Genomic DNA, 25,225 nt, shown 5'->3' with positions numbered 1-25,225 from the left:
TTGGGGCTTGTGGCTGGAGGAGCCTGCTCACAGCCAGGGGTAGGGGGCTCCAGAGAGGGGTGTGTTTGGGGGATGCAGGGGGGCCCTCAGGCAGGGGTATGGTTGGGGGAGGTAGGGGGATGCTCCAGGCAGGGGTGTGGTTGGGGGAGGCGGGGGGCTCCAGGCAGGGGTGTGGTTGGGGGAGGCAGGGTGAGGCTCTAGGCAGGGGTGTGGTTGGGGGAGGTGGGGGACTTCAGGCAGCGGTGTGGTTGGGGGAGGTGGGGGGCTCCAGGCAGGGGTGTGGTTGGGGGAGGTGGGGGACTTCAGGCAGGGGTGTGGTTGGGGGAGGCAGGGTGAGGCTCTAGGCAGGGGTGCAGTTTGGAGCCCAGATCTCCCCATCTGGGGGCTGGCTGAGCTGGACCTGCCTTGTGACCTCTGAGCTTTCATTTCCTCACCTGGAGAGGAGATGACAAACCCCCACCTAGAGGCTCTGAGCAGGGTCGACCAAAGTCCACCCTACATGGCGTCTGTGTGCAGAGAGGAGAGAGCACGCCCCCTGGGGAGAGAGCCAGTGCCTCCCCTGTGATGCCTTCCAGGGAGCTTGTGCTGAATGTCTGGGCCTGGAGCCAGGTTGCAGGGCAGGGTTGAGGGGCAGTGTTGCCAGGCTGGGCGGTACAGAGGTTGCTGTCAAGAGGAGGTGAAGATGCCCGCCCATGGGCAGCACAGCAGGGTGGCAGAGGCGGTGGGGACAGCCACCCGCCCAGTCCTTCCCATCCCTCCTCTGGGGCTCATGGCCTCTGGGTCCCCGCCCCTGGCCCCGAATCTGTTCCCCACCTGTGCCCACCTGCCTGCTTCCCTTGTTGTTCCAGCCGCTCAGCTGGGAAAGAAGGTGGCCGTGGTGGACTATGTGGAGCCTTCCCCCCGAGGTAGGCAGTCCTGTGGGAGCCATGCCTCCCGGGGCAGGGGTGGGGGTTCCTGTGTGGAAGGCAGCTGAGCCTAGCCCACCCACAGCTGTCCAGTCTCTGGACAGCATCCTGCTGCTCTGTTCAAAGTTCCTTGTCCTCTTCATTTAAAACAAACACTGCCGCGATAGAGGGCAGATTCGCATGGCAGGCGCACCGGGGCCGTCAGCACTGCAGACGGCAACTTCAGAGGGATTTGAAGCACCTGTGAGTGGGGACGGCCCGGCTCACCCAAGTGCGGTCTGCGTGTGCTCTCCCTGTTGCGGCAGGTACCAGGTGGGGCCTCGGTGGCACCTGCGTGAATGTCGGCTGCATCCCCAAGAAGCTGATGCACCAGGCGGCGCTGCTGGGAGGCAGCCTCCACGACGCCTCCCACTTTGGCTGGGAGGTGGCCCAGCCCATCCGGCATGACTGGTGAGGACCCAGCCTCCCCTGGGGAGGATGACTGACCCCATCGTGGGACCCTCCCCCAGGCTCAACTCTGGACCTCGGACATTTGGCGAAGTTTGCGGGCATTTTTGGTGATTCCTGCCACGGGGGGCTGCTCGTCCCCTGCACATGCCCCACGAAGCCCAGGCCACCCCTGGAAGGACTACCCACCCAAGGGCTCAGCAGGTGGCCCATGGTGTGCTCAGAGCTCCGTGGTCCGAAGCTCCACTTCCCTGAGCCCACAGGTCCAGAGCCCCAAACCTGGCACAGAGGCGGCAGCCATGGGGACAGGTGGCAGCCATGGGGACAGGTATCACCCACCTTTGTCTCTGGGTGTTCCTGTTAAGGGCTGTTTGCGTGTAATGGTCTGTGCTGGGACCTGTAGCTGGTGCTTGTGTGGTGCTTTTTAACATTTTGTTCTGTGTTACCAGGAGGAAAATGGCAGAAGCTGTTCAAAACTATGTGAAGTCCCTGAACTGGGGGCACCGGGTCCAGCTGCAGGACAGGTACGGAGGGTCCGCGTGGGTTGTGGGGCTGTGAGGACTCTCCAGGAGCCTTGGGGACACAGGGCTTGGCCGTGGGGACAACTCAAAGTGGACAAGGCCCAGCCACCCCTATTCCTTGAGTGCCTGTTCTCCTGGCCTCACTGCCTGCTGCCTGCTGGACACTCTCCCTCCCCAGCAGGAAGTTGGTGGGTTTTGGCAGAGGAAGAACAGGTACACATGGGGGCCTCCACTTCCTGCTGGAGCGTGCCCAGGTGACAGGACTGACCTTGGGGGAGGCCTGGCCACCTCTGTCCTCAGACACCAGGGCTGTACTTGGGCCCTTAGGATGTCCCTGTATGGCAACTCCTCTCTCCCCACCTGAGCCATGGGCGCAATGGGGCTGGGGGGCGAGGCAGGGCCCAGGCTCACGTGTTAGCCGTCTGCATGGTGCTCCCTATTTAATCCCAGAGGTGATGCCTCATTTGCAGAGGAAATGTTTGAAAATCCTATTTTTATTTTGCAGAAAAGTCAAGTACTTTAACTTTAAGGCCAGCTTTGTCAATAAACACACGGTTTGCGGTGTCTCAAAAGGTGGGAAAGAGGTGAGTGCTCGCCTCACTGGGGCTCCTGGGGGACAGGCCCGGCCAGTCTGCAGGCCTGGAGGAGCAGACCTCGGCTTTGTTTGGCCTCAGCTCTATCCTCAGTAGTCATCACAGCAGGAACCAACAAGATGTTCCTCCGAGGCCAATCGTGATTCTTTCTGAAGGGGGAGTCACACCAGGCTGCCCGCCTCCCGGGGCAGCCACACCCCTGGAGGCCTCTGCAGGGATCCAGGAGACCTGCTGCCTGTGGGACGCTTTGTAAACTGTGGATTTAGAACCTCTCCTGCCTGTCCCTGGTCCCTGGACGGCCCCCAGTTCCCGGGCCTGGGCTACTGCCCCAGGGTCTGCGCTGCAAGGCAGGGGCTGATCAGAAAGCTGGCTGAGCCTTTGTGTGGGTGACCGTAGCTTTCACGGTTTGTTCTCAGACTCTGCTTTCAGCCGAGCACATCGTCATCGCTACCGGGGGCCGGCCGAGGTACCCCACGCACGTGAGTGTCCTCAGCACCCTCGCTGTGCTACCCACTAGTGGTTGGGTGATGCCCATCTTCCCCTCCGCACCCCCTTCCCCAAGTGGCATCCTTATGTGAGCTCTTGGATCCCCTTTGCTGAGGCGGGCTGCCCGTTCCCAGTCACCGAGGCCCAGAGTGGCTCCCTCTTCCCTTGGCTGCCTGTGTGGGTTCCACTTAAAGCCCCTGGAGGCCATGATCAGCTCCGAGATCACCTCAGCCCCACACACATCTCCCGAGGCACCTGCTAGGGGCTGGCCATTCACCCAGAGGAAGTGAGGCGGGGCTGCGGGCCCCCGGGGAGACCCTAGTGGCCAGGGTCTCTCCTCCCGGCCTGGGGTGGCCCACCGCACCCCACGCCTGCAGGACTGGTGTGTTTTGGTCCCTTTGATATTCAGAACTCTTGGCCTTCCTTGGGCAATCTTTAGAAATTCCTGACTTTATTTTTTTTGCCAATTGGAACTGTAAACTGTCTGAAATCCATTTCCTGTCTCCCAGAACACCTTACTCTCTCAGGTCATGTGTCCCCCACCTGCTGAGAAACCTGAACCATCCTGGGCAGAGGGCCCCCGCCCTGTGCTATCCCTCTGGGGTGCCTGGTTGCTCACATCCAGCCTTCAACCTGGCACCCTCAGAGCTGGCCAGCCTCACTTCACCCCTCCCTCCCCACAGCCCTGGGTCTTGATTTGGGGATTGTGGAGAGCAAGAGGAAGGAAGGCTGCCTCCCAACCTTGCACAGCCAGGGAGCGTCCAGGTCCCCCTGCCCCAGAGGCCACACCTGAAAAGAAGTCTGGAGCAGGGAGGCCAGCACACAGGGGCTGGGTGCTTCTGAAAACTGGGCATCCTCTCTAGGGGAGTCTTGGGACAGCCAGATGACACTGGCCTCACGCTGACCCCTTTATTCGGGATAGATTGAAGGTGCCTTGGAATACGGGATTACAAGTGACGACATCTTCTGGCTGAAGGAATCCCCAGGAAGAACGTAAGGCCCAAGGCGAGCCTGCTCCCCCCACCCCTGCATCACAGCCAGCAGTTCGGACACGCTGGTGCCCTCCTTAGTGTGTTCTTTCCCTTCCCCAAGGGAAAGACCTTGTGCCCATGCGGGGGCCGACACGCTCTCCCATGACTATTTGGAAGTGGTGGCACCTGAGTCACAAGGGAATGGCCGCTATTGTCTGGGGCACTGGTTTCAGCAGGTTCCCAAGGGCCCCGGGGTCCCAGTGGGTCCTCAGGACCCTCAGGGCGAGCAGGCCCTCCTCCAGCCCTGGCCAAACAGCTCCCCTTCACCTGTGTCCCCTTGGCCTCCCTGAATTCAGCAAAGGCTCCAAGGGCCTCAGAGCCCAGAGCACAGCAGGGGAAGCGAGGCCTGCAGTGTGACCAGGTGCGGGCTCCCTGAGCCTGGGAAGTGCAGTGTGTAGCACCTGGGTCCAGGAACCGATGGGACCTCGTGCGCGCAGGGACCAGGGAGGCCACCAGAGGGCGGCAGAGGCTCAGCCATCAGTGCTGGGCGGCTGGGGACCTGCTATGCAAAGAAAGGCAAAGGGTGCCTGGTGGGCAGGCATGTGCGGGTGTGACCGTGCACATGTCAGCATGTGCGAGGCCATTGTGCACGTGCGTGTGTGCACGTGAGTGTGTGAATGTGCTGCGCGTGTGTGTGTGCACCTGCTGTGTTCACGTTCTCCACTTCCTTTGTTCAGGGCTGGGCGCGGCTCTCAGAGGGCGTGTGACTTCCCACCATTCACAACTGTCTCAGTCCTCTCTTTCCGGGGTCATAAACACTGCAGTGAAACCTGCGGTGCGCATCTGGTGCCGTCTAAGTGCTTCTTACGTGTCGTGTGTGCAGGTCCGGGGTGTTTCCGTGGGCGGGGAACCCTGGTCCTGGGGTGGGTGGCGTGCCCTGCTGGTGGCTGCTTTCCTTCCTGACATGGCCTCAGCTTCTCCGGCTTCTCTGTGAGGTGCGAAGAGACACGGCCTCTCCTGCTCCCTGGGGAGGGGCGGGCAGGTCGCTTGACCCTGACCCTAACTCAGCGCCCCGGGCAAGCTCCCTTCTACCACCTCCCCCGGGGCTCCAGGCCGAGGTTGGTTTTTAATTTGTGTGACATCACGCTGCCACTTTTTTCTTTGTGCTGTAGTATCTGGGTTGTTTGTTCTTTTATCTTTGTCCTGTACGTTAAACGTGGCCTGGTTTCATTTGCGATTGCTGTTATCAGTCGTGTATTTATTGGCCACTTAAAATTGAGTGTATGTCTGAGTGTGAGAGTGTGTGAGTGAGAGTGTGAGAGTGTGTGTGAGGGTGAGGGTGTGTCTGGGCATGAGCGGGTGCAGGGGCATCACCGTCCTGGTCCTTGGCTGGCTCTGTGGTCTCTCCCTCATCTCCCGGGCTCTCTGGTTCTCCCTCATCTCCCGGGCTCTCTGGTCTCTCTCATCTCCCAGGCTCCCTGGTCCCTCTCATCTCATCTCCTGCAGGTGCCTGTCGGGGCTGAGAATTGCTGTCACTGCAGCAGATTGTCTCGGCTTGTCGTGTCTTTACCTCGTGCACATGCTGGTGTTTTGTTTTTCTCAGTGTAGCTCAGGCTCTGTTTACACTTGGTGGCTGTTAGATTTATTGTGTGTTCAGCGAGGGCCTTTCCACCCTCAAGTTTTCGATGAAAGGCCTGGATTTCCTGTGGGTCCTACAGTTGAATTTTCCTTTGGGCCTGGGGGTCCCGCGCACTGACCACTGGCCCCTCCAGCCAGCCCTGGAAGCTCATCCGAGCAGAGCCCGTCCTGCTCCGGCCCTGACGGATCGCAGGTGCCTGGCGCGGCCTTCAGACCCGCGTTGCTGTCTTCACATTGAGTTCTCTGGGTGAGGGAGGCGCTCTGCCAGCCCTGCACGGTGCTCTCTGGAGACCTGGTGGTCACACGGCCTTGACTGTGCAGCCGCCCGCAGCCTGGCTCCCCGCCCAGTGCTCTGGTCACCTCTGCCCATCACCGAAAGTCAGCATCTTCTGAATCCCAGTCTTTTGTTAAATTAGGTCCTATGTGTTTTGTTGTTTTCTTTTATTTGCTATTTTCTCATTGCATTTTAAAAGCATCTCCAGCCCCAAGAGGGGCCGATGTCTGGGGTCTCTCCCCGCCTGCTGCTCACCGGAGGCTGGGTGCACAGAGGGGCAGCCTGGGGCTGCAGACGGAGGCGGGCTCACGGTGACCCTGTGCTGGGGCAGCAGCCCGCGTGGCCGGGAGGACACAGCCCCAGATATTTGGGTCAGGAAAGAAACAGCAGTGTTTATTTTCTCCAGGGAAAAAAAAACATTTGGAAGATTTTTTTTTTTAAACTCTTTCGTTTAAAAGGAATCTAGGTATGTTATTGTTTAAGAAAAAAAGTGTTTGCAATGTATCAGTCACCCGTTTCATTCTGAGCATGATTTATGTGAGGAAATGGTTTTTTTAAAAATTAAGCTGGAGATATATCCCTGTACGATGCTTCTGTGAAATGCAGCTTTTGTGCAGAGCTGTGAATGCAAGTTGTAACAGTGTGATACGGAGTCAGTGTTTACTCGTTACATTCCTCCGCGCAGTCAAAATAAGCCCGAGGGTCTACAGTAGCATTTCTGTATTTTATCAGCTTGGGCTGGGCTAAGGGGGGCCTCAGCTCACACTCCGAGGGGCTGTTTCTGCCAGATTTATTTGCCATATAAATATTCCCTGTGTTTATTTTAACTCGCCTTTAAAATGGAGCTGAAATTAATATGGACCCGAGGGCTGCCCCTGGGCCTGGAGGCCTCCTGAAGTGGTGGACGTCTCTGCTCGGCCATCCAGGAGGCCCTGCAGCAGTGCCGCCTCCCCCGTGGTGTCTCCGAGGGCCACCTCCGCAGTGAGGCCTTCTGGGTCTGGACTGCCTGGGGGGGCTTGGATACCCTGGTCCCTGCCTCCTGCCACTGTTCGGTGCCCTGATGGTGGGGAGTGGATGCCCTCAGCCCCTCCGTGTCTGGAGGTCAGTTCTCTGCAGAGCGGGGCCCTGAGTGGGCGATTTGGGCTTCTCTGCAGCAGAGAGGACTGGAGACTCCTAATCCTCAGGCCCAAGGGCGACTGGGTCATCACTTCCAGATAAGAACCAGGGCCCTGCTGCCCAACTGCCCACTCGGTCCCGTTGAGGATCTGCCCAGCCTGCTCTCCAGCCCAGGACTGTCCACCCTCCCATAGCCACGCCCTGGCCTGGCCCCCACCCTGGGCCCAAGGGCTCTGTGCAGCGGGGTGAGGCTTTGTGGCGGAGCTGCTGTCAGCGGTGGTCAGCTGGCCATTCAGTCCAGAGACTGGCCAGGTCCTCCTCCTGAGCACACAGGGGAAGACCCATGGCCATTTATTTAGGGAAGCTCACTGCTACTGAAGTTTTTCACTTGTTTTTTAACCTGCGTGTTTGTTCGTGTGACATCCTGTGACCAGCCACCTGCCTGGGCCACGGTTCATCCTGTTGAGCCTGGCTAACCACCTCTCTGGTCAAGGGAGACACTGCCTTGGGGGAGGTGGGCCCAGCATCAGGCCCTGAGGAGTGGGGATGCTGCTGGCGGATCCCGACCAGGGAGGCCCCCTACCCACTCCCGCTGCCTCGCTGGGGCACCCAAGCCCCACAGTTCAATGGGCATTTCCTGTGCTGGCAGGACAGCCCTGGGGCCAGGTGCCCTGTGAGGCCCTCGCCTTGCGTGGGTGTCCCCTCAAGATGTGTCCTCTTGCTGGGATGACTGACCCCTTGAGGGGAGTGTCCACTTGGGGAGCGGGTTGGGGCCATCAGACTGAGAGGCAGGTGGAGCACTGGTTCAGCTGTGCTCCATGGGCCTGAGGAGGGGCTTTGTTCCTGCTTGCTCCCTGATTCGGGCTTCAGGGAGACAGCCAGCCCTGTGATTAGGCTAATCCCACGGCACTTATACCTTCGAGTCAGTGTTTTCGGCACCAGAGGGACAGAGGGGCTGCCCCAAACACACACAGAGCCGAGTAGGGCTCTGGGGTGCAGGTGGAGGCCCCATGTGAGCCGATGCCCTGTCCTGGGTCTCCTGCTATGGCGTGAGGCTGGGTGCCTGGCCCTCGGAGGCCCCCTTGGCCCAGCCCCCAGGCCTGCCTGGGGCCAGCAGGGCCTGCCGTGGTCACTGTGCCTTGGCACCAGGCTCAGCACCCTGGTTCCCAGTCCCCACCTAGGCTGAGGTCTCCTCAGTGGCCAGCAAAGCCCACCTGCAGCTTCAGACCTGCCAGTAAAAATGCAGCGTCCGCCTCCCCCCGCCGCCCAGGTGCCGGCAGCTGCCTCCCTTTCTGCTGTACTGTTTTTCCCTAGTCCATCTGAAGGGAGTTCTCTGGCTGAGACCTCGGATCCCACATTTTTCAAAGAATAATTCTTATTTGATAAAGTGGGGTCAAGGGTGGAGTGAAAACCAACACTGTTGACAGTCCTTCCTCATGGAGACAAGAAGCCCCAGGTGACCCTCGGAGCCAGTGAACACCTGCCCCTGTGAGGGTACAGCCGCACATGCTCAGTCAAGGACGCCACTGAGGCCTGGCCTGACTGGCGCCTGCCTCCTCCCAGAGTGTGCCTCTGTCAGTGACTAGGCGTGGACTAGGTGGCCAGGAGTGGGGGCACTGCGACCTTGAGGGGGGAGGCCCAGGCGCTGGGTGGGGGGCTCCATAGAGGAGATAGGGATCGTCCCCTGCCCACCCCCACCCCCTGCACCCTGCCTCCCTGTTCTTTCCCCCTGTACTCACAGTGCAGGGCACGGGGAGGGGCTGGGGCTATGGAAACAAAACACTTTTGCCAAATTTGGGAAACCACATTGCCTGGAGCTGGGCTTTAAGCTGCAGGTTGCAACCAGCCACTCCCTAAGAGGCAGGAAGGCTCAGGGACCAGCGGGGACAGCCCAGTGGGTGGACAGAGGGCTCCCCTGGTGCCTGCACAGCACGGCCAGCCCGGAGGCAGCTGCCCAGGCCATGGCCACCCTGAGCAGGAGCGCAGGGCACTGCGTGTTCCACACGGATGCTCTCAACGAGTTCTTGCATTGAGGTGGGACGTTCAAAGCTGCTCAAGCCTGTTTACATTTAAGTCTTGCATTTAACCAACTTGTAGTTTCGTGTCTTAAAGAAAGGCTTGTACCGTCCCCGTGAGACTGAGGAAGGGCAGGGTTTATAAAGTTGAGAGTGCACCCGGGCACAAACGTGTGTGCACGTCCTCGTGGCTCCTCAGGCCAGGCTCGGCCCCCTCACCCCACACGGGACAACAGCGCAGCCCTGTCCCCAGCTCCCCAGAGGAAGCCTTCCCGAGGGGCACTGGGCAGGAGTATTCCCTGGGATATGCCGCCTTTTGAAATGGAATTATATCATTAGTACCTGCCAGGATCAGAGCTGACATCTGCTTATCCATCCTTACATCACCTCCTCTTGTTCAAAGGCTGAGGGGTGATCTGACAAGCCCACCCACATGCTGCTGGGGCTAGGAGTCTCCACTTGTAGCTCGGTTCTGTGTGCGTGTGTGCATGTGTGTGTGGGCACGTGTGTGCGTGCATGTGTGCATGGGGGGCACGTGTGCATGTGTGCTGCATGCGTGTGCATGTGTGCGTGTGTGCAGGTGAACAACAGGAGAGGATCAGCGGGGTCCCAGTGTCCTGTGTCCCACCGCCCCCCAGATGCCCTTGCTCGGGGAGCAGACCCTCCTGGCCTCAGGCCTGTGGATGCTGGGGCTGGATGGGCAGGTGAAGCCTGGCCTCTGTGGTCCGAGAGCGTTCCGTCCATGGACAGTGCTTCGCAGGACCCTCCCCAGATCTGGCGCCTCCTGTTTCCAGGGTGACTGCAGGAGGTCCGGAGGGAGCCAAGGCAGAACGTAGACCTTACCTTGGGGCAGAAGGGCTCTGCTGGCTAGGTGCATGTTGGTCCCGCCTCCAGGCCCTTCCCCAGGACGTGCTGTTTTGTCACCGGCCACTCACTCCTTCACCACCAGGCAATTTCCCGACTCTGTGTATCATTCACAGCTGGAGCTCTGGGAAGTGGGTTTTGTACCCTGGGACGACCTGTTTGAACAGTTAGCCTTGGTGACTCAGCGGCAGTGACGCGTCCGCTGACAGCTGGCCTGCATGATACTCGGGGCCGCCCCCTGGGAGCCCCACTTGGGGTGGTTGCTTGCATTCATGGTGGCCACGTGTGGGACTCACTTCTCTCTCTGTCCATCCCGCTAACAGGTTGGTGGTCGGAGCCAGCTGTATCCTTTGCTGTGTGTAGGTCTGCTGTCCTTGCCGTCCTTAGAGTAGAAGCTCCAGTCCGGGCCCCTCCCCTGCACTCCCTCCCGTCGGGACGGGTGCTCTGCCGCCCGGAACCAGACACTTAGCGGCCACTCAGGGTGGATGACCTGTGCTCAGGGGACAATTTGAGACTGACCTTTGAGGCCAGGGCTTCCTGGAGGCTTTTCCTGAGCCACTCACTCACTGACCGGGCAGCTGGACACAGCATGAGGCCAGTGGTCCTCCTTGGAGAGTGGCCCCCCCACGCCCTATCCTTCTGAGGGAGCAGGAACCCCAGGGATGGTGGAAAGGGGCCTTGGGAGGGGCGGGTCGGGAGAGAGCACTTCCAGCAGGAGATGAGGGCACTGGCCTGCTGGCCGAGGTCCAGGCGCCATCTCCTGCCCTTCACCACGCTGCCCCTTGGTTAATCTCCAGGAGTGGACAGATGCCCCATGGAGGCAGAAGCCCCCTGGCCTGTGGGTGCTGGAGGGAGCCCCGCTCCCCCTGGACGTGCTTTTGAGAGATGGGGGTGGGGGTGTCTGCAGGGGCATTGGAGCCTTCTATGGGCTGATGGGGCTGGTGGGCTGTGGGCTGCTGGGGGGCACCGGGGGTCTTGCCACCTGGCCCTTAGTGTCATGCTCCGTTAGTGATCCTTAGCCCGCTCCGGCAGACGTAGCCCTGGAGTGTGCCGGCTTCCTCACCGGGCTCGGCCTGGACGCCACCGTCATGATGCGCAGTGTCCCGCTCCGGGCTTTCGACCAGGTAGCGCTGGGTGGGTCCCCCGTGGGCCCCACCCCACTGTGGCTCTGTCCTCTTGAGGGGGCTGTGTGTCCCCAGCCCCAGGCTCAGGCAGGTGCAGGTGTGGGCTGGGAGCCAGGTCTCAGCCTTTAGAAACCAGCCCTTGAGTTAAATGAGGAGGTTGCTGGCGAAATATAAAACACCCGCCAGCATGTGACAGCGAGGGTCAGCATGTGCGTGGAGTGCTTGGCAGGAACCAGAGGGACACGGTGGGCACGCTGGCCAGCTCCTGGGCTGTGAGGTTAGGCCACCTCTTCCTGTCATTCCCACAGTTAGTGGCCAGCATGTGTGGGTGGAAGTGCGGTCCTGGCTCTTTGCTGAGCCCCTCTGGGGTCTGAGGGGTGCCAGTCTCCATGACATTCTCCCAGCTTGGCCCTCAGCTCCACAGAGAGCAAGGATGGGCCCCTGAGGGGGGGCCCTGTGGGAAGCCACCAAGCAGGAGGCATAGGGGCCCCAAACCTCCTCCTCTGGACAGGCTCACATTGGGCCCCTGCCTTTTAGAGCGGCAGGGTCAGGTCCTCTCCCCAGGCCTCCGCAGGGACACTCACTGCCGCCTGGTCCTCACAGCGCATCCTCTTGTGCTTTGCAGCAAATGGCTTCCTTGGTCACAAATCACATGGCATCTCATGGCACCCGGTTCCTGAGGGGCTGCATCCCCTTGAAAGTGGAGAGGCTCTCAGACGGCCAGCTCCAGGTCACCTGGGTGGACCTCGCCTCTGACAGGAAGGACACAGGCACCTTTGACACCGTCCTGTGGGCCGTAGGTAAGGGTGTGCAGAATCACGTGCTCGTGCGTGCACACACAGCCAGGCGCGAGGAGCCGTGTGCTCATGCGCGCTGGAGAAGCGGGCGGTGCCTTCCCGCTCCTCCCCCAGCGCCCCCACCCTGCTGGCTCCCGGGGAGGCCGCCGCCACACAGTGCACCTCCCAGGCCTCCCAAAGGCCGGCGGGGATGGCACTGACCAGCCTCGCGCCTCACATGATCCAAGCACACTCTGCTCTCCTGCTCTTTCTCCGCACTCCGCGACTTGTTCTGGAAATGAAATTGTAGACGGCTGGAAGCAGGCAGCTGGGTTGTCGTTTGGGAGACTGTTAGTCCTCTCCGCCGCATTCAGTGATAGGTGGTTTATTGAGGCCTTGCGGGAAAACCCCATACCTTTCCTGTTAGCTTTAAATCTTGATATGTAGGTGTGCTCTTCAGTAAATTAGACTTGTTTTCTGCTTTAGTTTCAAGGTAGCTGTTTAAACATGCAAAGGATAAGATCTTTTACTTGTTTACTGTTGTGATAGCACGTGAGTAACATCACATTTCCTGTCTTAACCATTTTTAAGTGCACAGTTCAGTGACACTAAATCCATCCACACACCACCATCCGTCCACCTCCAGGACTTTTCATCTTCTCAGCTGAAGATGGAACTCCGTCCTGCCCCTGGCCCCCACCCTCCTGCTTTCTGCCTCTGAATCTGGTGACTTTTAGGGGCCTTGTGTAAGTGGGATCCCACGGTATTTCCCTTTTTGTGTCCGACTCATTCCACTTGTCGTATGTCCTGAAAGTCATCTGTGTCGCGGCCTGGGTCAGAACGTCCCTGATAAGGTGGGAAATGCTGTAGGCAGCATGTTTAGCTGACCCGCTCATCTGTTGGTGGACACTTGGGTTCCTGTGGGAGATACTGCTGTGAACGTGGGTGGACACAAGCCAGCTGTTGTCAAAATGGAAAAGTGATGAGGATTTATGGCTTCTAAGCGGCTTTTTCTTGCTTCTGATACCTCCCCGTGGGTTGCTTTGAGCTCTGCAGGCCATCACGTGCTAACAGGGTGTCCTCTCGGCCTTCCCAGACATCACACTCTGCAGATTTCCTAAGACTGCAGGGGCCCCGGCCTTTCCCAGCCAGATGTGGGCCGGCCACCCCTCACCTTCTGCTCCAAGAGCCATGGGTCCAACTTTTTGTGGGGATGAAGGCTGAGCAAGTGTGGCCGGGCCCTCCTCGCACCTTGGCTGCTCCCCAAGGAGAAGCGGAAAGCTGATGTTGGGGGGGCCCCTGCCCAGGGCTGGGGAGGGTCAGCCTGGAGGGAACGTGGGCTTTGAGGGAGCTGGAGGGCAGAGAGCCCAGCCGCCGTGCTGTCGAGAGCTGCTGGGAGGGGCTCCCCACGAGGAGGGCCTGGGGTTCCTGCTCCTGAGGGGTGTGGAGCGTACCTGCTGGGGCACCCATCTGACTTGATGCTCAGCCCACAGGGTTGGAGTCTTTTTTCAGAATCTGTCAACTTGCACATTAAGGAACGATCAAGGTCTTCGTTCTCGCAGTGTTTCCAGTCCGCGGTCTGCCTGCGCTGAGCCTGGTCAGCTGTCCCTGACTGGGGGCCAGGCCTGCATCTGTGTGGCCGTCAGAATCCTCGTCCGTCCACACCACTCGGGCATGTTTGCCCAGAACTCAGAGGGCCTGTCCTGCTCCGTCCGCCCAGCCCAGGTGGGGCTCCCAGGGGGCAGGCGCTTCTGAGGAGCCTTACCGCCGATTCCGAGTTGCTCAAAATGGTTGGAAATCAGAAAACCTGGAGGAGTCAGTACCTCACTTTTGCAGGGTTGACCTGAGGAACCAGGGTAAGACCAGAGACGCCCCGGAGTGAATTTAGTGCTTCTTGACCAAGATCCACTGAGTCGCCAGAGAAAATGTTCTTATCAAATTGTGAAAGTACATTTTAAGTGGGCTTATTTTGATGAACACTGTGAAAGACTGTGAAACTATTCAGGCCCAGAAATGTAAACTGGCTTCTTATTTTGAACCCCATTCTAACCGGCCCCTCTGCACGCCAGCCCTCTCCTCGACCCCCTCTGCCCTTGGACTGAGGCGCAGGCCTGCACCCAGATGCCATCGGCGGAGCCCACGCTGAGGGCTGCGGCTCAGAGGGCGAGGGGCCAGGCCCTCGGAAGGCCTGGGGGTCCTCCCAGCATCCAGACGGCCCCGCTGGGCGACAGGCCAGGCCCCTGGAGTCCTCCCCCACCGGGAGTCCGTTTTGTGTTTTGTATTTTCAAAAAGAGCAACCCCCAGACGGTCTGCCTGGTGTGATTGATGCTGGGGCTGGAAGCTTCTCACAGTCCTTGGCCTTTGACCTTGCTTCCCGAGGCGGCGCTGCGGTGGCGGGCTTCTGGCACGCCTCCTGGGGCTGTGCGGGCATGTGCTGACTGCCGCTGGCCCCGGCCGGGTTTTGTAAACATTCAGGAGCCACTTCCCAGTTTAACAACTGCGAATGTCTTCTGCCGGTTTACCTGGTAAGCCTTTAACCAAGCATTATTTCTACTTGCAATAAAGGATGATCCAACCCTGGGGGTCGAAATAGACCGCCCTGGGCGGCCCGGCCGGCAAAAGCTCGCCCCCCGCATGTCCATCCAGCCCGAGCGCTGTCCCACCAGCTGGACTTGACGTGTTAAAACAAAAAGGGAAGGACGCACCTAGTGCCCCGTGGACGGCCCCACACGGACAGCCTGGGCCACAGCAACGAGGCCTATGGATGCAGGTTGAGGAAGTCTGCCCTGCCGCCTGCAAGCCCGGCGCAGCCTTGATCTCCACGTGGTGGATTAAACACATTAGCAGCTAAAGCAGTTAATTGCTGTGCAGGGGGCCCGCTCATTGTTTGTCTGTGAGTCACCCACCCACACCAGGTGTCTCAGATAATAGGCTGGGAACGCGCAGGAGGAGGATTTCCTGTCTGCAGATGTGCGATTGCGGTGCTGAGTGAAGACAGTCAGCCTGCCTGCCGCAGGCTCCAGTTCGCTTGCGCAGTTAACCAGTTGTGGTCTGGATGGCGGCTGTGGGGCTGCCGGAGCACGACCGGGAGGTCCCAAGTGGACACCTGTGCGCACGAACTCTTGGCCTGGTGTAGCTTCTGCCTTGTTTTAAAGAACCACCTCTGGGGCCAAAACAGTCAAATCTCCAGCCTCCAGGGAAGGCCCCACCCCTCTCCTGGGAAGGATGAAGGCTCTGGCACGTCCGTCCCTGGGCCACGGGAGCCCTGCCCATGGTCAGAAGAGCCCAGGTGGCCATGGTGCGTTGTCCAGAGTGCCTGCCTCAGGACAAGGCAGGGGACGGCCCCTGAAGTCGCATCCTCTTCTTCAGGCTTTATCTCAGTGGAGGAGCCGCCACCTGCACGTCCACTGTGAGATCACCTCTGAGCCTCTCACGTAGGGGAAAGGGAGCCAGTGAGACCCCACTTCCCAACTCTATCTGACCACCATATGGAGGCCCCCACCATAAGCCGGTCCACGCACAGTCCCCATGCACGTGTGCACAGGGGATCACTGCCAGGGAGGTGCGCGGAGCCCAAGGAGAAGGTGATGGAGGCCTGGGGCCCCGCATGACTGCAGCTGGGCCCCTCTCTCTACCCTGGGTGCTCCATGGCCCTTGGATGCTGGGGGAGGCTGGCAGGCTGAGCCCAGCTGCAGCCTGGTTGGAGGAGCCCCAGGCCAGGGCCACCAGGCCTGTTCTGTGGGGCTGCAGGAAGCCCGTGTGTGGGTGTGCTCCTCTTGGGCGGACCCCAGAGTGGCCTGGCTCTGCCAGGTCTGGGGCCACATGCCCTGCAGGAGGGTCGCCCAGGGTGGGTCCCTGCCCAGCCGCCATCTAGCCTCCCAGACCCTTGGCCTCCTGGCACCCTCACTGCATCTGTCTGATCACAGCTCACCTTCACCCCCTCACATGCCTGCTGGCACTTAAATCTCCCCTCATGACCTGGATCACCCTGCTGGTCAGAACGTGTGCCCCAGGGAGGCATGAAATTGGAGGGAAAGCCTGTCTTCCGTGACAGGATGAAAGAGGCACCTGAGCAGCACAGGTCTGGTCGCCCGTCCCCTCTTGAAGGATCAGAGCCCAGTGAGGAGCAGGGGCGGCCCTGCCTGCACCTGGAAGCCCCACCAAGGAACCAGCCACCATCCCCACCCCAGGGGCCCACTTGCCCCACCAGGAGAGCCATGCTGCCAACCCTTTGCTGGGTGATGAGTGGGCGACAAGCGTGCCGGATGGCTGCTTGTGACTGTGACACATGGGGTGATGTGACGGGCCCTCCTCAAGTCACCTCGGGGGCTACCTTCACTTGTGCCTAGGCTACAAGGAGGAAGATTAGGAGGTGACCAACCGTGCCCAGTGCCGTTTAAGCCCAGCCTGGCCTGAGCTGGCATTGTCCTCTAGGCCCCCACCCCGGCACCAGCTATCCCTCTTCCTCTGGGGCTCCGGACCATCCATCCACTTATTCTTTGTACCACTGGCTGGGCTCACGCATTCCCACATACTTTCCAAGTTCGCGTACGTAGCATGGTATAAAAAAATCCTGTCTTCAAAACGGACTACAGGGGCCATGGAATTCAAGCACATGTAACCGTCTCCTCTTACTGCTTTCAAATTTATCTTTATTCTCTTCGGACCTTGGATGCGGTTTGCTGGCATCTGCAAGGTGTGTAGTTACCATGGTTACCACAAGGCACAGGAGGAAGTGCTCGACCTTCTGTGACCAGCCAGGCAGGAGGGCAGGGGAGACCTCGGGACAGCGTGGCCGGCATTGGAGCAGGCTGGTCCGAGGGCTGCCAGCTTTGCCCACGGACACTCTAGCCCCAGCCCAGACCATCACCAGGAGGTGGAGGGCCTGGGGGTTGCTGTGTGCTGTGCTCCTGGAAATCGGGGGCCCAGGGAGGAACCCGAAGGCTGAACTACTAGCCTCTGCCTGAGGGACTCAGCCCACCCAGCAGACGCTCTGCAGCCCTGCCCACGGGCCCCAGCTCCTTCCTCGCTAAGCACAGGTCCAGTCCCTTCCCAGATGCACAAGGACCCCCAGGTGCCCAAAGCAGGATGCTCGTTGAGGGGCAGGCCCCAGTCTACACACTCATGGATCCCAATCATGACCATAGTGCTGGTGTCGATGCCGTCAGATGGTGGGGACCTCCAAGGCCCTGCACTGCCCTGTCCAGTCTGACGGTGAAGGCTGCCAGCTCTGGGCACCCGAGCCCTGGGGCCTAGCAGAGTGCAGAGGCTGGAGCCGGGAGCTGGAGAAGCGGGCTTAGCTGAGCCTATGTTTTGACTTCCCACTCAGGAGAGCAGCTGGAGACTTAAGGTTCCCCTCCTGGGGCTCCGGATGCTTGACCGGCGCCTCCCACCATCCGACCTCTGGGGTCTGAGCTGCAGAGGGCTGTGTGCACTGTGCCTTTGAAGCTGTTGTCTTTGCTGCCAGGATTGCGCAAGCCCCTGGGAGCCCTAGGCATTGCCCGCTGCCCTCCTTGGGTCGGGCAGGAAGAGTGGCCTCTGCTCAGTGAGGCCATGTTCTCTGAGTTGGGGGAGAAAAGATTTTGCAGGCACCCCAGTTGTGATGGGGCCCAGGGCTTGGGAGCATGTGGAGCTGGCAGGGAGGCAGCTGTGCAGACACCCCAGGGCTGGCCTTTCCCCCAGGGGCTGGATTCGCCAGCTGACCGCCCCCAAGGATGGGTGGGTGCACAGTTTGGGCTCTGGGGGGCTTGGAGCTGGGGCTCGGATGCACGGGTAGGGAGGAGCTGCCTGGGATGGGCTGGGGGCCCTGAGACCCTGAGCAGGCTGTGAGTTGCTGCCTGTTCTCAGCCTTCTCTGGGTGGGCCCACACCTCCCCGCCACACCGGGAGGATGCCCACTGGAGACTCTGGGTTCACAAGGGCACAGCCTGTCTTGGTGGACACAGCCGGTGGCAGACAGAAGTGTCAGCTGGGCGTGGAGTACCGTCCTGCCCCACGCCACCCCTTGGGAAGAGCCCCGCATGGGAAGGAGGGTGGCCGGCCAGGGAGGGCCATGTGAGGTTGGACCTATGGGGCTGTGGGCTCACCAGGCCCGCAGGCATCTATCTCACAGACCCCGAGACACCCCCACCGGGAAATGCACGCGAGGGACAGGAGCCCCAGCGTGTGTCCCTGCCTTCTCCTCCAGTCGAGGCCTTGGGGCCACGCAGCCCTGTCCTGCTGTCTGTGCTGCAGGGATCTGTCCTGTCCATCACTGCCGCATGGCCTGGGGTCCCTGGTCCGTCGGAGCCCAGGCCCTGCAGTGGGAGGGGGTCGGGGGACAGCCCGGGCTGGGGCCCCTCAACCTGGGGTTGTTGCTGCTTCTACGCCTTTTCTGGGTCAGAACCGGAACCTTGTATTTTTTTTAAATCATGAAATTTCCAAATCAAAGCTCACATCCTGGGTTTCAACTGCCCTCTTTGACCCGTCAGACCTCTTAGCAGCTTCACTTGTGAGGACGCGACCCTTGCAGGTGGGGTGACCGTGTGGGTTCTGTGCTGTGCCACTGGGTCACATGGAACAGGCCCCTTTGTTTCAGGTTGTCTACAGTTTATAGGGATTTTTCTATTTTTGATTTTATTTTTTGAACATGTACGTGTGTTAACTGGCTATATGATTTAAAAACCCAAAATTGTGTCACAGGATGTGTTCAGGAAGTCTTGTTCCTGACTCTGTGTCCGGTTTCCTCCCCATTCCTGCTTCGTCTTTTCACAGAGTCTCTGTGCAGACGTCGGGTGTGTGCATGTGTGTGTGCATGTGTACCATATGTATGTACCTACGTATGTGCACGTGTGTATGTGTGAGTGCACGTGCACGTATACACATACGTGCACATGTGAACTTGCATGTGCAGATGTGTGAGCACGTGTTTGAGGCCCTTGATGCTGTTGGTACTTGATGTTCTACTAATTCTAAGTGGACATTCTGAGAAGGTTTTAAATAAACCAAGGAGTCTAGGTCAAAACCTCTAAAGAAAACCTTCCAGCCTTGCTCTGTGTCCTTCAGGTCGAGTTCCGGAAACTGGAAGTCTGAATTTGGAGAAGGCTGGTGTCCGGACCAGCCCCGACACTCAGAAGATCCTGGTGGACGCCCAGGAAGCCACCTCCGTTCCCCACATCTACGCCATCGGAGACGTGGCAGAGGTGAGGCCTGTGCCTCTGCCTGCCCCCTGCCCCCTCATCCCCGCCCCCTGCCCCGGGGCTGACGCAGGCTCTGGGCTGAGCCCCAGGAGGGCTTGGCATCGCTTCCTACTTCCATGCTCCTCCCTTCTGTGAAGGGCCGTGTGGGCGCCGTCAGTGGATCCCACTGTGAACCTCCTCGCAGGTCAGCTCTGAGGGAGGCCGTGTGTGCACACCGCGGGCCGGCCTCAACCTCTTGGCCTTGGTTTACCTGTGATCTTGGGCAGTTTAACACCCCCAAGAGGCCCCTCCCCTCTTCTCGGGCCCAGCAGGACAGCAGGTCAGCTGTGGCCCCAAAGCCTCGGGAGCAGTGGGCCTGACCTGTGCGTGTGTGTGCAGCAGGTCTTCAGGAAGGTGGCCGGGGCAGGGTCCCGATCAGAGGCCAGGCCCCAGACCCTGCAGGCCTCTCAGTGGTGAGACCCGGACAGGGTGGCTCAGAACAACAGAAATTGTCTGAAGCCTGAGGTCAGGGTGTTGTGGCTGCGCTCTCTCCTCTGGGAGGATCCTTCTCGCTTCTTCCAGCTTCTGAGGCCTGGGCGTCCCAGTCGGAGCTTGGCCCATCTTCACGGGGCGTCTCCTCAGGGCCTGCATGTCCCTGTTTGTCTCTCAGCAGGACCTTCTCCTTGGATTTAGGGCCCACCCGAATCCAGGCTGACCTCACAGCAGTCCTTGCCTTAGTCACACCTGCAGAGACCCTGACTTCCCAGTGAGGGCACAGTCGGAGCGTCTGGGCAGACATGAGTTTGAGGGGTACAGTTAAACACTTGCATTTAGCACCAGGCACTCTTCTGGGTTCTGGGAACACTGCAGGAACAGACAAAAGTCCCTGCCCTCATGGAGATGACATTCTGGTGGGAGTCACAGATGACAAGCAAGTGAACTATTTCAGGTGTCAGAGATGCTTGGTGTGGAGTCAGAAGAGGTGGTAGCTGTCACCACCACCATGGGACCGTCCTTCTCTCAGCCTCGCCAGCCCTGCCTTGGCTCATGGTGGGTGGGGGCTTGCAGAGAGCTTGGCACACACATGGAGGTGGGCTGGGGCCAGGCCATGCACAGCCGGGCCTCCCTTTGTTCCTGAAGGGCCAGCCAGCCCATCTGAGAGGGTCTGTCCTGCCAGAAGCCTGGCGCCACCCAGACCCCTCCTGCGGAGCAGCGTGGACCCTGGTGTCCCTATCGTACCAGAGGGGTCGCCGTCCCCGTGGCCCGTGCTCAAATGTGAGCCAGTTGGCTGCTGCCTGGACCTTGTTCCCCGTCCCCTCCGTGAGCCCAGGCTGGTGAGAGGGTGCGTGGGGTGCAGGCCTCTGTGTCACGACTGCGGGGGCAGCTTGCTGGGCACAGTCAGAGCTCTGGCTGCTCCTCCCGCTGGGCGATCTGGCCATCTAGTCCCGTCGGTGTGGACGAGGCTTCTCATGTGCTCGCGGCCCCGCGGACCTGGCCGCTGAGCGGGCAGTGCTGAGGCGGCCCGCCGCCTGAGCCGGGGAGCCGGGCCTGTCTGCGGCGGGGCGCTGTCCGCCATGGTGCCTCCGACGGCGCTGCCAGACACACACGGCCCGGGCACTGCTGTTGAAAACGCTGTCTGCTCCCTCAGAAAGGTTGTCCTGAGCAGTCGGAACGGCTAAGGCCCCCGGGGCCCGGTGCGGGTGGCGGGGCGGCCATTGTTCGGGGAGGCATTGTGTGCCGTGCGTGGACGTTTCCGCATTAGTCAGGCCCGGTGGAATGCGCGGGCTGCCTTCACGGCTTTATCTCTGCCGATCTCCATTCATTTCTGGAATGTCAGACAGCATCTGCATTTCCTGCTGCTGCAGGGTGATTGGCAGCCAGTCCCAGGCCGTCGCGTGGGGGAACATGGGGGCTGTGCCACCCCTGCTCCCTCGCAGGACACACCCTGGGCCGGGGGCCCCCAGGAGGAGAGCGTCCGTGTGGGCTTTGTGATGGGCCGTGATGTGCATCCGAGCATACGGGGTGCTCCCAGCCATCTTAGCCCGAATCCTGGTTAGCGCAGCCGGTTGGACTTGGCAGGGTGTTTTGCCCTTTGTCATGGGGGCTGCTCTCCAAGGTCACTGGCAGGAGGAAGGGGTCCCACGAGCGAGTGTGGGAGGTGTGGCCGGTGTGGCCGGGCTCGGAAGCAGCTTACCTCCTCTTCCAGGGAAGGGGCCGTGACCACCGGTGTCTCCCCAGAGCAGGACGGGGAGCACATGGGAACAAGCTGACCAAGTCTGGGGTTTTCTGGAAGGGAGACGCCCCACTGGGAAGTCAGGGTTGGGGGGACACCACACAGACACACTTAGGGTCATGACAAAGTTACTCCTTCCTTCCAGGGGCGGCCTGAGCTGACGCCTACGGCTATCATGGCCGGGAGGCTCTTGGCGCGGCGGCTCTGTGGCCAGTCCTCAGACCTGATGGATTACGACAATGTGAGTGTGCCCTGCTCTTCAGAGCACTAAGTCCAGCCTGAGGAGGGGCAGCTCGTTCTGGGGGTGCGTGTGTGTGCAAGCGTGCACTTATGGCCGAGTGTGTGCGTGTGTGTGCACGTGTGGACGTGTGCGTGTATGACCGAGTGTGCCTGTACATGTGCGGACGTGTGCATGTGAGTGTGCTTGTGCATGAGTGTGCGTGGGCGTGTGTGAGGTGCGGCCCAGGAACAAGTGAGGGTGTCCGCCCACCTAAGGACTGGCCTGCAGCTACTGCTCTGCTTGTCCCCACGTGGGGTCTTCACTTTGGGGCCCGGGGCCGTGACTGACCTGGGGCCCGCCCTCCAGGTCCCCACGACGGTCTTCACCCCTCTGGAGTATGGCTGTGTGGGGCTGTCAGAGGAGGAGGCTGTGGCTCGCCATGGAGAGGACAGTGTGGAGGTGAGTCAGGGCCTGACGGGGCGGGGCGGCCAGGATTCAGGCTGATGTGGCCCCCACACCCCGACCACGGCTCCTCCCTGACAGTCCGGGTGGGCAAGTGTGAGTGTGGGTGTCCCTGCTTCCTGGGGCCTACAGTCTCACAAAGTGGGGCAGGGGGCCCAGAACGAGCAAGGGCTCTGTGATGGGTGGGAGTGATGGAGGGGCCTTTGGGGTGTGGCCCACCTCACCACGGCCCGTGTCTCCCTCGACCTGGAAAGGCTTCTCCTGCCCTCCGACCTCTGCCCTCCTGCCCCAGCCTGGCCCTGCCCCCAGGTGCCTCTGCCTCCCTGTGCCACCTCCACGCCTCTGGTCCTTGCGGGCCTCCAACAGCCCAGACCTGGGTCCCCACCCGAGGAAGGGGTCGTCATCAAATGGGGGTGCCTCTGGGGTCTGCTTTGGCCACAGGGGCGCCCCGGGCAGCTGGCGGGATGCGGGATGCGGGATGCTTTGAAACCTGCCAGGCTGTGGGTGCTGCTGCCCATCACGGGCAGGCTGGGAGAAACCGGACCCCACGTTGCCCCCAAAGTGGCCCAGTGCCCTCTGGGAATGAGCCCCCAGCTCCAGGGCCTGCTCATGTCCGTGCACCCCATCCCCTCCATCAACAGCACTTTATTTGCTGTTTTTGTTTGATTCGTCACAAGTGCCTTGGGACATATGTCTGTGGCTTTCCACATGGGTGTTTTATGTTTCACGATGTTGAATGGCCAAATCCCCTTTGTTTGTTTTCTTTTCAGTTCTGTCTTCGTTAGAACAATATTCTCTGCAGGTTCATTAATTAACAATGGCTGTGCAGCACATGTGAGGGCTCTGCTCACATTTTACTCAGCCGCAGCCCCACATGCGCTGTCGGCCATTCTCGGGCGCTGAAAGCCTTTGTCCGGCAGCTCCGGTGTGGGCCGCTGCCTCCTCGCTTGAGTGAGGGCCCGGCAAGCGCCAGGGTGCCTGAGGGAGGCCAGATGGGCGGCTGGGCCCGCGGTTACCCTGCCTACTCTCTGCAGCGTCCGCCTGGTGTGCGCTTCTTGGGCTCTGCATTGGGGCAGAGAGTGGCGCTTGGCCAGGTGGCACCCACTCTGCTGCCGTGGTTTTGGGGGGCCTCGGGGCTGATGGGAGAGGGTCTGTCTGCAGGCTGCCTGCCATGCACAGGGTGGGGGTGACCTCTGAGGCCAGTGAAGCTTTGTCCGCGCCCCAGACCACAACCTCTTGGCGGAGCAGGTGGCTCTGGCCCCCTGCTGTGCCCTCGCCCCGCCCATCTGTGAGATGCCCACAGGCTCGTCTTGCCACAGCCACTGACCTCGGGAACTGATACCTTGTCACTCAGGTGTATCACGCGTATTATAAACCACTAGAGTTCACGGTGCCAGAACGGGATGCGTCCCAGTGTTACATAAAGGTGAGTGCCCGCCAGCCTGGCTGGGGCACACGGGAGGTTTGGGGCTGAGGGACCCCCACCACCACACGTGCCCTTACTGACCATGTGGCTTTCAGGTGGTGTGCCTGCGGGAGCCCCCACGGCTGGTGCTGGGCCTGCACTTTCTTGGCCCTAATGCGGGCGAAGTTACTCAAGGATTTGCTCTGGGGATCAAGTAAGTCTGGAGGACTGTCGGCCATTTCTTAGTGCTCAGGCTGGCGTTCCCTGTATGTTGGCAGCACCACAGCCGGAAGTCTGCTGCGTCGAGCTGGCTCACATGTGCTGGTTGTGTTTTCAGAAAGCATCTCCCCAGTGGGGCAGGTCTAGTCACCTGAGAGTCAGTCACATCCATCTCTGGCCAGGCCACTGGCCAGAGGGAACAAGCACATGTCCCCAGCCAGCACTGAGGGGCCATGGTGTGGGTCTTCTCTGCTCAGAATGAGGGTTGAGGGCTGAGGGCCCAGGGGTCACAAGCAGGGCCTGGGCATCGAGTGTGCTGGGAGGGCCACCTGGTGGGTGAGTGACTCCAGGACTGGTCATGACCACATGCCATGCACGGTGGGGGCCCCGGGGCAATGGAAGCTCTGGTGGGAGTGGGTTTCTGGGAGTGAAGATGTTGGGCAGCTGGACAGGGGCTGTCAGAGGCAGGAAGGCTAGAGGTGAGGCAGAGGGAGGGGCAGAGAGGGCTGACCTCACAGAGGAGGGTGCGTGGACCCCTGGAGTGCCCTGCGTGCTGTGGGGGAATGGGGGTGTGGCCGAGAGCCAGCCTTGGGGGTGCAGGTGGGCAGTCTGAGGACAAGGCGAGGGCTTGAGGAACAGACTCATACCTAGGAAGGCTGATGGGGGCCATGAAGGCCGAGGGTCTAGACCAGACACCCTGGGGGCACCCCAGCTTCCCCCACGGGCAACGGTAGTGATTATAAGACAAACTGGCCAGTAGAAAGATAATGTCTATCTTCTGGCAATTCGCAGGAAAAGGAGTTAAAAAATAAATAGTAGAAAGCTGCCAGGCCTTATTTGAAACCTGAAAACTTAACTAAAACACCAAGACCCATTTTGGTTGTCAAGGGTTAAAGGATTTGACGCTGTAAAGTGGTGACAGTTCTCCAGCGTCAGGACAGTGGACACATAGGAGGCAGGAGCAAGTCAGTGGAGTGATGAGGCCCACTTTTCAGACAAGGACTGCCCATCGGGGGCTTCCTCTCCACGTCTGAATCCACATACCGGTTGTTTGTGCTGGGGATTCACCATCAGATGTCCTGACACTCGTGCGCTTAGATCCAGGAAGAGTTGGTGGTGCAGCTTGAGGTCCACATGCATTGTGCCCGCAGAGAGGGGGCCGGGCAGGGGCGGTTGGAAGTGGGCTCAAACCCATCCCCACGCCTTGATGGAGAGGGAGGGGCCCAGCAGAAGGTCCAGCTAGAGTACAGCCTGAGATGGGCCTGTGCCCAGTAGGCGGGGGGCAGTAGGAGGCCAGGCTGGAGCCTAGGGCTGGGCAGGGGAGAGCTGGGCCAGGGGCGGGGCTGCCTGGTTGCTGCAGCCTTGAGGTGTTTGCTCCAAGGGAGGTGGGCCACGGCCAGCACAGGTTTTGGCAGGTGTTCCTGGCTGCTGGCTAGAAAAGAGAGGGTGGGGGCCAGGGCTGCGGGTCGGCAAGGAGGCCCTCCCCTGTGTGCACCATCCCTGGGATAGGGGATTTGAACATGCCTCCCTGTGCTGACTTGGCCCCTGAATCATCACCCCCGTCCCCTGGCGTGCAGGTGTGGGGCTTCCTACGAGCAGGTGATGCGGACTGTGGGCATCCACCCCACTTGCGCTGAGGAGGTGGTCAAGCTGCGCATCTCCAAGCGCTCGGGCCTGGACCCTACCGTGACGGGTTGCTGAGGTTAAACAGCCATCCCTCAGGCCCAGGGCACACGGCACACCTGCTACTCCCCAGCCAGGCTGGGCAGAGGCTCAGATCCAGGTAGGCACGTGGGGTAG

General features: G+C 60.4%; 1 protein-coding gene across 7 annotated transcripts in view; it reads left to right on the top strand.

Annotated features, from left to right (window-relative positions):
• Positions 1–25,225, top strand: part of TXNRD2 (thioredoxin reductase 2) — a 32,174-nt gene that overhangs the window by 5,817 nt on the left and 1,132 nt on the right. For 3 of the 7 annotated variants that reach the window (XM_074356038.1, XM_074356037.1, XM_010956956.3), the window contains exons 3-17: positions 849–905; positions 1,211–1,355; positions 1,802–1,876; positions 2,379–2,457; positions 2,883–2,945; positions 3,875–3,945; positions 10,154–10,173; positions 10,863–10,954; positions 11,580–11,754; positions 18,774–18,910; positions 21,265–21,360; positions 21,706–21,798; positions 23,156–23,227; positions 23,323–23,420; positions 25,003–25,208. In XM_074356038.1, coding sequence (XP_074212139.1) covers positions 849–905; positions 1,211–1,355; positions 1,802–1,876; positions 2,379–2,457; positions 2,883–2,945; positions 3,875–3,945; positions 10,154–10,173; positions 10,863–10,954; positions 11,580–11,754; positions 18,774–18,910; positions 21,265–21,360; positions 21,706–21,798; positions 23,156–23,227; positions 23,323–23,420; positions 25,003–25,126 — 1,397 coding nt within the window. In that variant the 3' untranslated portion in view covers positions 25,127–25,208. Of the gene's footprint in view, positions 1–848; positions 906–1,210; positions 1,356–1,801; positions 1,877–2,378; positions 2,458–2,882; positions 2,946–3,874; positions 3,946–10,153; positions 10,174–10,862; positions 10,955–11,579; positions 11,755–13,292; positions 13,968–18,773; positions 18,911–21,264; positions 21,361–21,705; positions 21,799–23,155; positions 23,228–23,322; positions 23,421–25,002; positions 25,209–25,225 lie in introns of those variants that run through there. The other 4 variants (XM_074356040.1, XM_074356039.1, XM_010956957.3 and 1 more) reach the window with 2 other exon arrangements.

Source organism: Camelus bactrianus, chromosome 32 (genome assembly GCF_048773025.1).
Source record: "Camelus bactrianus isolate YW-2024 breed Bactrian camel chromosome 32, ASM4877302v1, whole genome shotgun sequence".
Lineage (NCBI taxonomy): Eukaryota > Metazoa > Chordata > Mammalia > Artiodactyla > Camelidae > Camelus > Camelus bactrianus.
The sequence above is the reverse complement of the archived record's forward strand: the minus strand, read 5'-3'. Positions and strand labels throughout refer to the sequence as shown.